The sequence below is a fragment of the Molothrus aeneus genome, chromosome 5, assembly GCF_037042795.1.
Source record: "Molothrus aeneus isolate 106 chromosome 5, BPBGC_Maene_1.0, whole genome shotgun sequence".
Lineage (NCBI taxonomy): Eukaryota > Metazoa > Chordata > Aves > Passeriformes > Icteridae > Molothrus > Molothrus aeneus.
Window position 1 is genome coordinate 361,490 of NC_089650.1, and position 13,983 is coordinate 375,472.

Consider the following 13,983-nt stretch of genomic DNA (forward strand, 5'->3'; position numbering starts at 1 on the left):
GCTGACAAAAAGCTTCATGCAATTAACCTGAAAAGCTGAGGTTTTCATATGCACGTGCTTTCAATGTGGACACTTTCTTTCCCTCCTATTTATCCACTTCAAGGACACACTAACAGGACTTTTTCACTCATTATCTTGTTTCTCCCCCAGGTGAGCAGACTCTCACAGATCACTGCATTCTTGTTGTCCATACAACAGGTAACACTAAAATACTGTAGGTGCTCTTCCAGTCTCTACCTGTTTTCAGTCCCAAACCACACCCTCAGCTTCCAACACCAGAGCAGTGTGTAACATCAGATACTCTGTAATGCTGAAAAACTAACAGTAATGAAACAGTATTTTCTAGTAGTGAACTTATATTTTATATTGCTGTGCACTTGCTATCTCTGAAATAACCTCAATAAGTTTTCCTACTGGAAGCAGTTCTCTCTGTTAACCAGACTTTGAAAATATTTGTTCCAAACTGTACCATTAATCAAGCAGACAGTTCTGTGGCACTTCTAGCTGTGAGAAGCCATAAGGATTTGAAACTACCTCTACATTTACAACATGAAGAAATACAGGATGCTTGCTGTCAGTGCTTTTTGAGTCAGTATCCTGGAAACTGCACCTTCCCTCCATGGCCATGAATGCATTTGAATTACCTTTATTGTCCCCAAGGTTACATGTTAAATATACCCTGCCTGCTTTTCTTGAAAACCACAAGATACAAAAATACAAGAGTGTGCTGCTAGAGTAAGTTCATGCAGTCCATTAATTTTTTAACTTCTCAGCAATTAATTCCCACAACTAAAGCTCTTGTCTTACAAGCTCTTTACACATGGAGCCAACAAATACTGAATTTACAACTAGAATTTGTCAGCTGTTTCTTCTCTCAAAACTTACCTGCTGCAATGAATGTAGTTAGCAACTGTGTTAATTGTTGATACAAAAAGGGAAAACCAGTAAGAATCACTACCAAGGGTTCTGAGTAGAGAGATTCTTATGGAATTTCTCTGAAATTAACTGAGCTTGGCACAGATACAAACTTCTGGCTACTGAGTTCTCCTTGCTGAATCATAATTTAATTATCACAGTCAAAACCTGGAATTTATTTGGAACCAATTTTGTACTACCAGGAATATTTACCAACACAGTGTATGATAACCACATTATCATACACTTGCTTCTCTGACAACATGACAAACAAAAATGCAAGATGCAGATATACACAATTTAAAAGTTACTGAAACAGAAATATTGTAAAGTAAGATGTATTCATTCATGACTTTACCTCAACTTTGCATTTAGAACTGGGCTCTAATTTTTCTAAACTGAACTATTGATCATTTTCTAATTCCAAGGAAGAGCAGAGGTCTGTATATTCAATTATACCTAACTTTGGATGGCATTGCTTGTGTAACTCACAGCATTACACTGACCAGCAGCAGCCTGGGTGCTCAGACTAAAGTTTATTCAGCCTTTGCTTTAAGAAACAAACACTGAACAGAAAAAACCTTACAGTGAGAGTTCTTAGGAATGTTCTCTGCAAGGAACTAAAAAATATACACGTCAGGACACAAAGCAAGGGATTTCCATCAATCATGTTCTGTAATCCAAGCTCACTTTAGCAGGTTTCAGTGCACTACTGGCAGACTCCTGAGGGGCTGCACTTCACTCTCAGGGTAAAAAAAAACTGTTTAAATCCTCTCAGTGACTGGGCCAATAAATGCTTAAGATGATACTCAACAATCCTGACTCAGATTCCTGGAGCACCTGCTCTTCCCAGCTTTGGAATTCCTGGGATTCCTACAGAAATAATCCAACACACACAGGGCTGGAGCTCCCCAGCTCAGCTGTCGGGACCACCTGTGGTGCAGAAAATGGGAAATGCCTTCTCTCTGCAGGGACCCCTCTGGACAGAGGCTGCTCTGATGCCAGCAGGGAACAGCAGCAGGGCTGGCTGAACCAAGGGATGATCTCTGGAAAGGGATTGTAAGGCCAGGCCACAACATCTGACAAATTCAGAGTGCATGGAGGATGTGAGAGCACAAGCACATTCTGTGTCGAAGTTCTTTTTAACTCCTTTGGGTGACATGGACATGGACCTTGGCAGCAGTTCCTCCTCTCCCCTCCAGCCATGGGCCAGAGATTGTTTCGATAAGCAACGTGTTTCTCCTTATACATGAAAAGCGTAAGTAGCAGCAAAAGTGGTTCTCTGACCATGCAGAAAAACACCTGCTCAGTGAGACAGGGTCACAGGCAGCTGGCTATAAACACTGACTACACAGACACACAAATTCTTGTACTTCACAGAAAAACACCTGCAAAGAAGAAATACCCTTTTTTCTAGACAAAAAAGTGCCAATTTTCAAAACTACGACTTTTTACACCTTTTGGTTCCATCTGGTACAAACTGCTTCTACTTATCACCAGTGGCATTCAAAGTCAAAGTGCAACAAAACGTGAAGTCATGATGAGGACTTGGGAGTAACAACAGGTGAAGTGACTGAGGATGAACACAAAGTGCTGTGAAATAAAGGAAAGAGTGATAAAGACAAGAATGACATTGAAAAGGAATGTAGCCACAGTGAAAACTGAAATGGAATGAGATGTTGAAAAGAAACAGGGATCCTTAAAGTGAACATAAAAGGTAGAAATAGTGACGGGTCCCAAATTCTATGCAAACATTTAGCTTTCCTCCACAAAAATCTATAGTTTAAATTATTGAACTTAAGAGACTTAATTTTCTTACCTAACATCTACAAGGACACCTTACCATTATGGCAAACAGACTGCTGTGAAGTTGCTCAACACTGCGTCTTGCTAAAACAACATTTAACCCTTTATTCTAAGAATCTGTTCAATATCCTCACTAACAAAACTATTAACTACAGAAATATAATGGATCATTTTCATTCTTTTGAGAGGTAAGAAGCATTGTCTTTAGTGTTAACAGGATCAGTCCCAATATCTTTCAAAGAATCCAACAATTTCTTATCATACAAGAACAAATATTTCTATAAGAGTCATGCAGAAACAATTGTTTGTAAAGAAGACTGTGACCTCTGCTTAAGATATTTGACTATTTTTTTCTTCCAGAAAGAGGCCAAAAAATAATTCTTATCTTTATATATAAATACTGTACATTCAGTTTACATAACTTACCTTTGCGTATTAAAATACAAAATAATTGTCTACAATTAAAATCAAACACCATGACATCGCAATAATAGGTTGATACGAAACACTGAATGCAGTGCAATGTGTAGCATTCATATTCTTCTGACAAATATTTTCACAAGCAGCCTTTTTTGACACATGAGCCACACAATTTCACATGGGGATGCTGTCGGAGCATTTACAAGTTTAGTAAAGCTAAGGATTCCGATAAACAATCAGAGGAGTTAGGGAAGCAGGATGGCATGTGTCCAGCACACTCCATGGAGTGCCTGTTGGTTGTTTGGCTGAGGCAAAAGCTCAAGAGCTGAGGGTTTGCAAAGCAGATTCAGCAGACAGGAGCCAGAAACGGTGGGTACTTTGGCGCATGCTTGGATCAGGTGACAGTACAGACTGAAAACTATGGCAGCTCACTGAAATGGTTACAGAAAGTAATGGCCCTGGATTCTAGGTGGAAGCAAGAAGGCAAGCATACAGAGCACTCAGTCACAAGCTTTTCTAGCAAATGTACCCAGTCCTTTGGACCAAGGGTTCTCTACAACTTGAAGCAGAAAGGTTTGCAGGAAATTCCACTGCTAATTATGTCCCCTTTGTGGGAAACCAAAGGCTGAACACTAAACTTACTGCATTAATGTTTCCAAATTGGCAGGACATTTATAACCAAGTGGAAGCAAAGCACACTGTTTCTATGGTTGAGGACTTGAGAAACAATGCTGTCAAAAGTACAGTGTTCTATAAAAATCGTGCCTACTCAAGCCTCCTCCAACTGCAACTTTCCAAACAGATTTTATTCAGCAGTTTTACAGGCCACAACCAGCACTTCTGTACCTGGAATGTTCTTTGAGCTAACTCTATCCACCATCAAGTCACCCATCTCCCTTAGAATACAAGCCTGAGCTGCCCTATCCAGGGGACAATATCCTCTATATATCTTTCACCTAGACACTACCACTTTCTGATTCATACGTTTTCCCAAGTTATCTGCTAGAGGTTCACTTGCACAGGTTCTTTCAAGATTTAGCCAGAAGCTGCATTTTGCTGGTCCATATAGATTTTTAAAACTGAAGACAGATTAAGAATGGCCTCTTGATGACACTGTTCATACCCAAGAGCTGCTGTATCCTTAAAGCTGAATCCTTAGACAGCCTGAGGAAATTGCTCCAAAGTAGGGACTGTCTGATTAATTTCAACCAATTTTACATTGTATCATTTAGGAAATATTTACATGTATAACACAATACTCTCACAGGAGAAGGACAACGATCTGAGGAAAATTTTCACCATCTATAAATGAGTCATTGTTCTGTTGTTTCAGAAATGGCAATGGAGGTGAATATTCTTTCAAACTCAATCTCTGAATCTTTCACTAGGCAAAGCCATTATCCACACCTTCAATATTCCCTTATTTTTACATCATCTTAATTAAAAACCTACTAACAGCTTATCACAAAGATGTGTGGTATTTTTCTGTAGCTTTGGCTGGTTGGGTTTTTTAACAACCTAGACAGACACCTTTTAACAGACACCTTTGTTAGGTTTATAAGGAACCTTCTCTGGACCTTGAAGTTTTATTTAATCCTTTCTGGTTATCTTATTAAGATTGACATTATCAATTTTGTAAAACATTTAGCAACTAAATAACTGTACTGAAACACAAATCCTCTGGTCTGTAAAGATTACCACATAATTCAGGTAGCAAATAATTATATCTACAGCAGATTAACCTAAAACTTTCAAAGCAGTTTCCAAGCCACTCCATCCTTGTTTAGAAATACTACTCCCTATATTCATCTTTAAGACTAAAAGATGTACAAATGAAAACTTTGTTATAGCAAGCAAAAGAAGTAGATTGTAGGGATACATCAAAGGAAAACTAGGATACACTGAACTAGCAGGAAATAGTGTAACCACACCCAAAGGGAGCAGGCACTTGCTCTTACAAAGGTAAACTCCACGTAAAACCTCCAGCCTGCAAAATGCTACTGATAGCCAGGGCTCCTCTGCCAGATGCAGTCAGAGCAGCACACACCTCACCTCTCAAACCCACACTGCTGAGTGAGCAAAACAGGGCTTGAAAGGAAGGAATTCCTCAATTACTCAGGAGACAATTTTAAGAACACTCAGATTACAACTGCATTTACAGGATGAGACCTGGGCTGGCTGGTTAAACACAAACCCCTCCATGTGCAGGGCAGCTTTCTACTGGGTCGGTCAGGCCACATCCCTACATGAGCACCAGGACTCCAAGAGAAACCAGACACAAAATTCCATTTGTCATTCCCTTCTGTGGCAGCTCACTGTTGGGATTGATAGCTTTAATCCAAAATATACTCCAAGATGGAGAAGCAGAAGGGTTGTTCCACTTACGGCTTAATACAGCCACAACAGTGGCTGTAACTTTTAATTGTAGATGGAAGTCTGATAGGAAGAGCACAAGCTGAAAAAAGTATCATCTAAAGAAAAGAAATCTTGTAATAATGTGAAAGCAGCAGTAATAATTTAGTGCAGACCTAAAAGAAAAGAAACCACCATGTGATACAACTTAAATAAAATGAAAAATATAATGTCAAAATATAAGGCATTTGAAGAAAAATATATTTTCAGAATATATTAAAAATTAAACAAACATATATTAAAAATTAAAATATTTTAAAATGAAGGTTTAAATTGCATCATACTTAGAATTATAAAAGCTCAAAAATACTGCCCAGAAATTAGAAAACATGAAATATGGGAAATAAATTTGCCTCTGGAAAATAATTTCCATGCATAAATATGTGCCTTTGTTACTCCAGCTTTTAGTGATTATTTCAGTCACTCATCCTAGAATGGTGACTCAGCAGGTAATAAAGAAACTATTTATTCTATTCTGTGTCTCTGTTGCTTTGTCACCTTGGCACAATCAGTACAACCTATTTTAAAACACGAGCAATCTTCAAAGAAAAGCTTCAAATGACTACAACCAGGGGCTGTTACCCAGAGCTCTGTGCTGTGGGGACTCTGTGCTGTAACAAGACAGGGCTTTCTAAACCCCATTTAATCTCTTTATTGCTGCAGGAGGGGATGGCATCAGCTGCTATGCAATGACACAGTCTCTGAGTTTCCTATTCCTTGTCTGCACTCCTCAGGCATGCAGAACCTCTGCATTCATTATTTCTGTGCACTCACAACTGTTTCATCTGTTTTAAGACAAACTAGGCAGAGAAGCCTCTTTGAACTTCTGCATGCAAGGAGACTTAAAAAGAAAATCTCTTGTGCCTCATATTTATTATCCATTGACATTTATCAGTTATTGCTGTAGAACTTGTGCTCTCTGCCTGTGTGTCCTCCTACAAAACCCCAGCAGACATTTTACAAGGCCACATTTAGCTGTAATTATGTAGCAGTAAGGAAGGTGCTGGTTCAACCAGAACCATTCTGGTTCTCTTCTAACAATAACACATTTTAACTACAGCTGTGTGTTTGCAACCACAGAAGCAAATACCAGAAGGCTGAAAAAACTCAATGCAATCCATGAAGGAAATTTTACGAAAACAATAGTTTTAGTCAAGCCCTGCATTTTGAAATCAGGACAAGTTATGTGCAAAAATGCAATTTTTGCCAGACCAAGGTTTCTCTCTCGTGTACTACCAATTCAAACCCAAAGTGTAGTTGTGCAATAAGCAATGGCTTTTTTGGAGCACTCGTGCAAAAAAAAAAAAAAGTTTCTATTGGCTTTCACACCATTAGCAAGAATTTAGGGAGAGTTTTAAAGCAGTATGAAATAGCATTACTCAGGTAGGCAAAGAATTCTAAACAAGGATTTGAAATGCCAAGTTTATTTATGAATCTCTAACAGAACATGTGAATACTGTTCTGTGCTCAGTGACCACCCTTTCTTCAGTTACACAAATACCTACTTAGAATTCTCAAAAAAAAAAAAAGCACAGTCCCAATGAAAATGATTTCATTAACATAAGGGTGTATCTGCTTCCAGAAATAACATTCAAGCACCATTCACATTAACCATAGAAATGACTTGGGAACATTCACTCCTCTGGAAAGGCTGCGGAAAACTGCAGTCAATTATTATTGGAGAACATCACACCCCTCACTCTTTTCAGGAAAAGCCTCTGACAACTGCTCTAACCTCCCAGTTTCATTCAAAACACACTGATGGGCAAGAAGCCAACCTGGAAATTCTCCAAGAAAAGGCAAGAGGTCAACCTTAAAAGGCTGGGGCTTTTACTACTTGGTCTGAAGGATAACCACACCAGACACACACAGGCACATTCTGACATTTCCTGCTGTGCTCCCACAACTGGGCCACACCTGCACCCCAGAAAGCAGCTGGAAACGCCATTTGCACATTCTCTGTATCTCTGTGGAAGAAAAACAGTTACAGAAACAAAACATAGCCAAGCTTTCCTCGTGTGTTTCCTCATAAGCAAGACTAACTCTGGAGAATTTCACGCTCCAACAGTGAGACTGGATATCACATAGGGAGCTCAGGAGATGCTTAGGAAGGTTTTAACAATCTTTTTTCTTCCCATACTTCAGACTCCTAGAGCTGAAGATGCACTGCTGGAGCAGCTTCCTGAATGAGGAGTGTAAAATTTCATTGTGTGAGAAACAAGATGCTGGTGCTATGAACAGCCACATGGAAAAGCAGCCTCTATTCAGCAAGTTCTTGCACTGCCTTCCTTTGTGCTCTGTGTTTAACCTCAGTGCCATCCTTTAACAAAGAGCCAGCCTCCTGCCTTGAGGATTCCTTGCATCTTTTTATCCTGAGAGTTGATTCTTTCCCAGAGTCTCTGGGGCCGTCTATCTTCCACTGTACTATGTGCCCTCTTTTCTATGAATTTTTGCTCAACTCCCTACTTTCATTTTGCAAATTCATCTTCAAACCCACCTTTTTGTATTTTACAAACATTTAAACAATTCTTCATTGAACTATATGCAATTCCCAGATATTTAAGCAGCTTCTTTTCCATTCATGAAATAGTCTTTACTTCCATGTTTGATTTCCAAGCACCTTCAAATCTCTGACGTTCCCCTACCACTGGATGCTCCTGCTGTATCTTACATACAATTAAGTCATTGGCAAGACAAATTAAAAAAAGAAGAAGAAGTATCCTTCTGCAGTACACAGTTACTAAGCAAGCTGAAATGAAGCCTGAGCGTTTTCCAGAAGGAAAATAACGTTATCCCACTTGTGGCTGTGACAGCATTCTCTGTCCAGCAGCACAGCTGGCCCTGCAAAGCCCATGCACACCCGCAGGAACAGGAGTGCAACCTGCTCATCCCAAAGCAGCAGGGCCAACCTGCTCTGCTCCTGACACCAGGGCTACACAAACACTGCCAGCTCTCAGCAGGGATCACTCCACACGTACTCCTTGCTTTACACCTCTCTACTCCAACCAACACCTCCGGGGAAAATGCTTTATATCCATAGAAATGCACATTCATTTTCCTGTGACCTCTAAAAAATTCAGACAACAGTTCTGGATATTCTGCCAAGAACTGAATTCCTGACTTGCACTTGGCTTCAAATCTTACACTGTGGATCACTTTCCAGCCTAGTTCAAGGCAAGTTTAGTGTCAGTACATAAACTCATTTACTCCATTATTCTAACAAAATTCTTTCAATAAAAACATCCCACTAAACAATCTGGAAGAAGCAACAATGAATTCCAACTTTTCAAGGTTGCACACAATACACAAAAATTTCAACATATTTTTAACACCTTGGATCAGACTATGCCATACCAGTCACAGACCTGAGAATTTGACAATATTCTTTTATATACTGAAATTTTAAAAGATTATCACTTTAGAACAAGCAAAAAAAAACCAAACAAAATCAGAAAAGCTCAATCATAATTTTAAAGGATGCTTACTGTAAAAGGAACAATTAAAATGAGCCAATAGTTTTAAGCTCTCCCTGCTTTTGAAGAATATGCAGAATGAAAAATATGTGGTTTTTAATAACTGCATGTTTAAACTGAATTTTAGAGCATGATACAGAGCTGCATGGCAAGAGTGAATTATCAAGAAGGAAAGTGTGTGGGGGAAGCAAGCCCTCAGAGGTCAGCTTTGTACCTTTTTATGGTGCCAGCTTTATAAATGCCACAGTCTGACAAGTCCTGCTGGCTTGGATGTTCTGTGCAGGAAGTTATTCCTGCCCCTCTGCCACACCATGCCATCTTCCCACAGGGAAAACATGACAGAGAGAAACCTCCACTGCATCTAGACTGCACCAACTCATCCATTCCTTCTACAGCTGTATAAGGGGAAGTTACACACTGTGATTACTGAAACTGCATAAAAATTAAGGATAATGGGGCTTTTTTCAAGCTGGGTAATGAAGTGATTAAAAAGTTCAAATAATTATGTTTAGAGTCCTGTAACTGGCTGCATTTTACAATACAAGATTTATGAACCAACAAATCCTGGGCTACATATTACCCTTCTCTTTAAACTGATAGTCCTCTATTTTTCCTGGATATTTTTTAGATCTATTATTATCTATAATACAACTATTATTTTAGAGCTAGTATTAAGAACAAACATTCACTGACATCCTGAAATTAACAGGAGGAAAGCCTTTGTTGAAGAAAATGCAAGCCCATGCAAAACAACAAAACTAACCAAGAGTCCCCCCAAATCAAACCAATAGGCCAAAATAAACACCCAAAAACTCATTACACAAAAAAACCCCAAACCAAAAGAAAACCCCCCAAAAAAAAAAAATCACACCTGACATGATCCCAACTGTGCAAGGAAGGATCCATTCTCTTATCCTAAATTACTTCCTTCATGGATGCTGAGCTGAACGTGACTATTAAATAAACATCTGAACATTCAGCTTTCCAGATGGATATTAAATTATTCTCAGCAATACTATTTTATACTAAAACAATATTTTGCAATTTTAAAGAAAGTCTTTAACAGCATGAAAACGTGACATTTAGGCATTTGATGATTAAATAGATTTAAATTTGAGGCATTAACCTAAACATCCTAGAGCATTTCTAATAACTTCACTGAGCTGCCATAATTTCTGTCAGCATATGTAGTACTGAATGACTAATAAAATACCTGAATTGAAACTATTCCAGTCTAGCAGTTTGTATGATCTTGTGTTACCCATAATTCCGACAAAGGCTGAGTTCAAAACAGCAAATTAGTAGATCAGTTATAGCAGCAGAATAGTGAAAAAACTACCAACAAGAACACAATTGACAACACCACTCCACAGGAACTGGAAAGACACAGACAGCAGAGTTAATCAGAGGCTGAAATAGAAAGGGAAAAAGGAGCATGCTAGAGCAGTCTGGCACTAGTGACCAACGTGGATAGTATCTGCAGTTTGGTCCTACTGGCAAGCTCTTAATCCACCTGCAAATGTTCTCTCCTCTCCCACCTTCTCCTGATTCATTATTTTGCCAGTTTGTTTGCTTCCTTTAATATTTTACAGACTTATTTGACTCAAATGCTTCACAATCAAAACTATATCAGAATTTTTTCCTACTCCTCCACCTTCCCTCCCACAGCCACGTGCCTTCATTCCCCCTTTTGTTCCTGCTGTTTTGCAATGTGAGTTCCAAGGATCATGCATTTTACATTCACTTGTCAGGAGCAATGTGCAAGTCCCACAGAAACACTGCAGCTCTGCAAACACACATCTCTTCTTGCCTTATGGCTTATACTGCTTCCAGTCAGCTGGTAAAAAGGAAGGAGTGCATAATACAAGAAATCAGTTTTTAAAACTTCTGAGCAAAATTGATTTTTTTTTTAATATTCTGTCTTGTATCTATCGCACAGTTAATTTTACACATAAGAGACCAGTATCAGAAATCTGTTGAAAGCACAAAATCATAAAACAACTTTGTGGCAAAGAAAGACTCACATATTAATTATATTCTGACATTTCTTTTAATCTTCACTGCGTAAATAGATCTTAGAATAGGAAAACAAAAGAGCAACATTGTGTACTAATATACTTGAAAAAAATCCCTTAAACAAGGAGGATCTAATTCAAATTAAGTCTTGGATTTAATTACATGTTGCCAGTTTACTGAATCTTTAGATCAGCAACAATCTGATCTACCTGCCTGGAGAATTGCTTGCCTTGGGCCATAGGAAGAAAAGGAAAAGATAAGGTTTTTTGTACTTGTTTTTAAGAATGTATTTGCATAAACTTCTTTTTATTACTCCTGACTAGTGCATGCAAAACCACTGCAGGTGCTATTTTTCCTCTCCTCTGCATTTTTAAGTGCACTGTCAACTCCAGCTTTTTGCAAAGCATTCCTCATCTGGACTCAGTAACTAAACCAACCAAGTCTTGAGAGCCAAAAGTCACTCAGTTCTAACATTAGAACTAGGACATGCAAACCCCATGAGTTCCTGTGCTGGGGATCCCAGGAAAAGAATAAATAAAAATCTTGAAGTACTGTTCAGTAAAGGCTTTTAAGAACAGAAACAAAACTGTAAAGGTGAAAAACCACGTTGTGAGCTGTAGCCATTAGTCCTTAAAGATTTCAAGGAGCTGAAAATGGGAAAAGATTCATAGTTAAGATCAAGCATTTAATCGCATTTTTGTTTGAATGGAAAAACTTGCATCGAGTTTTAATCACAAAAAGCAGCAAAAAATTAATTAATCCCTCAATAATTCAAAGCTAGCTTTCAGCAGAGTTACTGATTCCAAGCATTGTTGTTATTACTAGCTTAATTTGCTGAAAGGTTTCTCACCAAAACCACAACCTTTGAGTAACTCATTTCCCGAGCCTCAATGGCTCTCTGCAATGCCCAGCTGGAACAGATCTGTCCCTCCCCAAGGTGCCACCGGGCAGGGAGGCAGGCTGTGCCAGTTTGGCTGTGCCCAGCTGGAACAGATCTGTCCCTCCCCAAGGTGCCACCGGGCAGGGAGGCAGGCTGTGCCAGTTTGGCTGTGCCCAGCTGGAACAGATCTGTCCCTCCCCAAGGTGCCACCAGGGCAGGGAGGCAGGCTGTGCCAGTTTGGCTGTGCCCAGCTGGAACAGATCTGTCCCTCCCCAAGGTGCCACCGGGCAGGGAGGCAGGCTGTGCCAGTTTGGCTGTGCCCAGCTGGAACAGATCTGTCCCTCCCCAAGGTGCCACCAGGGCAGGGAGGCAGGCTGTGCCAGTTTGGCTGTGCCCAGCTGGAACAGATCTGTCCCTCCCCAAGGTGCCACCGGGCAGGGAGGCAGGCTGTGCCAGGCAGGTGTTCCTGTGCTCCCGTGCTGCGCTCCCGCATTCCCGTGCGGACGTACCGGGGTTGTGGATGCGATCCAGGAGCTTCACGGAGCGCGCGCTGACGACGCCCCCGACGTGGAGCAGGAAGCCGGGTGGGAAGGTGGTCAGGGTGAAGAAGGGGAATTCCTGTGGGCACCAAGAACCAGCATTAGCGCAGCGCTGAGCAAGGCTCGGCGTGGCAGTGACATGCACCGAGCTCTCGCTGCCCTGGATGCCAGCACAGCGGCGCCCTGGGCCAGAGGCACCCCCAGAGCCACGCGTGCCCACAGACCCAGGGCCAGAAAAGCACAGGTTCCACACACTCAGTGCTTTTCCCCCACAGAGTTGTTTCTCAGCACAACAGTGATAAACAACCAAAACTTTACATATTTTTAGATTAATAAAATCTCTATTGATCCACTTTTACCATGGCTGCTAAACACCACAACTCTTCTTTCATTAGCTGATAAAAAAATAAAATTTTTCTCCATTTTTAGGTGTTCTCATTACAACTGACTGCAATTTGATTCTGAAGCACAGAGTGGAACAAACTGTAGCCCTGCAAGAATGAGGACGGTCTTATTACAGGAAAACAAACCTAAAAATATCAAAGGACTGCTCTGCTAGTAAACTCTAAATATAACAAGTAAATATACATCTTTTAAAATAAAGCTCAGGTCTTGAAACACAACTGTAAATTCTCAAACTAAAATAATTCACTTCCAGTTAATAAGTAAAATAAAGACTTAACTTTCAGTAACTACTCCAGCTTTTAATTCATAAAAAGGGCAAAGTAAGTAATAATGGCAATTTTTCAAGACTCATTTGATGAAATAAAAGTCACATTCAAAAAACTGAGCCCAAACCCAGATTTTAATTACTCCAGAGACGTTCTGTGATATGTCTGATATATCCATAATAGCACACTTATGGGGGAAAGGCAACAATTCGTGTTCAGCAATTCTAAATTGCATTCTAAAATGCAGAAAGCAAAGAAAAAGAAAAATCATGCAATCATGTTTCGTATAATAGTAACTGATTAAATGGAACAAATAAACACCTTATTTTTATATGAGAGAAAGTAGAGGATAGATTCCTTTCTCACATACTTGGAAAGAGTACAGTTCAACCAAGCTTCTATCTGAACAGCACACATGCTGCAGATTCAGCGAGGATCAGGTTCTGCCAGCAATACATGGCATGAAAAGTTACCTTAAACTAGAGCCCAACATAGGTTTAAGAATTAATACTTCAGGATTCTTGCCACCCTTCTAATAGAAACTCTTAGAACTTTTAAAAGCTCCTACAAACTTCAAGTTTTCTGGATTTTCATTTGGCTTAAACTTTCAAAATTAGGAGGCAAACCTTTAAATCAGTGACCATAGTATCAATAACCAGAAGAAAAAGAAGAACCATCCCAAAAGCCAAACCCTGCAGTTTTGCCCTATGATGCAATGAAGAAGTAGGAAGATTTCACCCCAGGACTCTGCAAACCTGCTTGACTGATGGGTCTCCAGGAGCTGAGATGGATTCTAGAGAGGGATGCAGTGAAGATTCCCCCAGAAGGTTCTAACAGATTGCAAAGTGCCT

At 39.8% G+C, this 13,983-nt stretch overlaps 1 protein-coding gene across 19 annotated transcripts in view; it reads right to left on the reverse strand.

Annotated features, from left to right (window-relative positions):
- The window catches only part of C2CD5 (C2 calcium dependent domain containing 5), a 55,801-nt gene that overhangs the window by 20,404 nt on the left and 21,414 nt on the right, over positions 1-13,983 (reverse strand). For 11 of the 19 annotated variants that reach the window (XM_066551142.1, XM_066551140.1, XM_066551136.1 and 8 more), the window contains one exon: positions 12,432-12,540. In XM_066551142.1, coding sequence (XP_066407239.1) covers positions 12,432-12,540 — 109 coding nt within the window. Of the gene's footprint in view, positions 1-10,239; positions 10,306-12,431; positions 12,541-13,983 lie in introns of all 19 variants that reach the window. The other 8 variants (XM_066551139.1, XM_066551137.1, XM_066551131.1 and 5 more) reach the window with 1 other exon arrangement.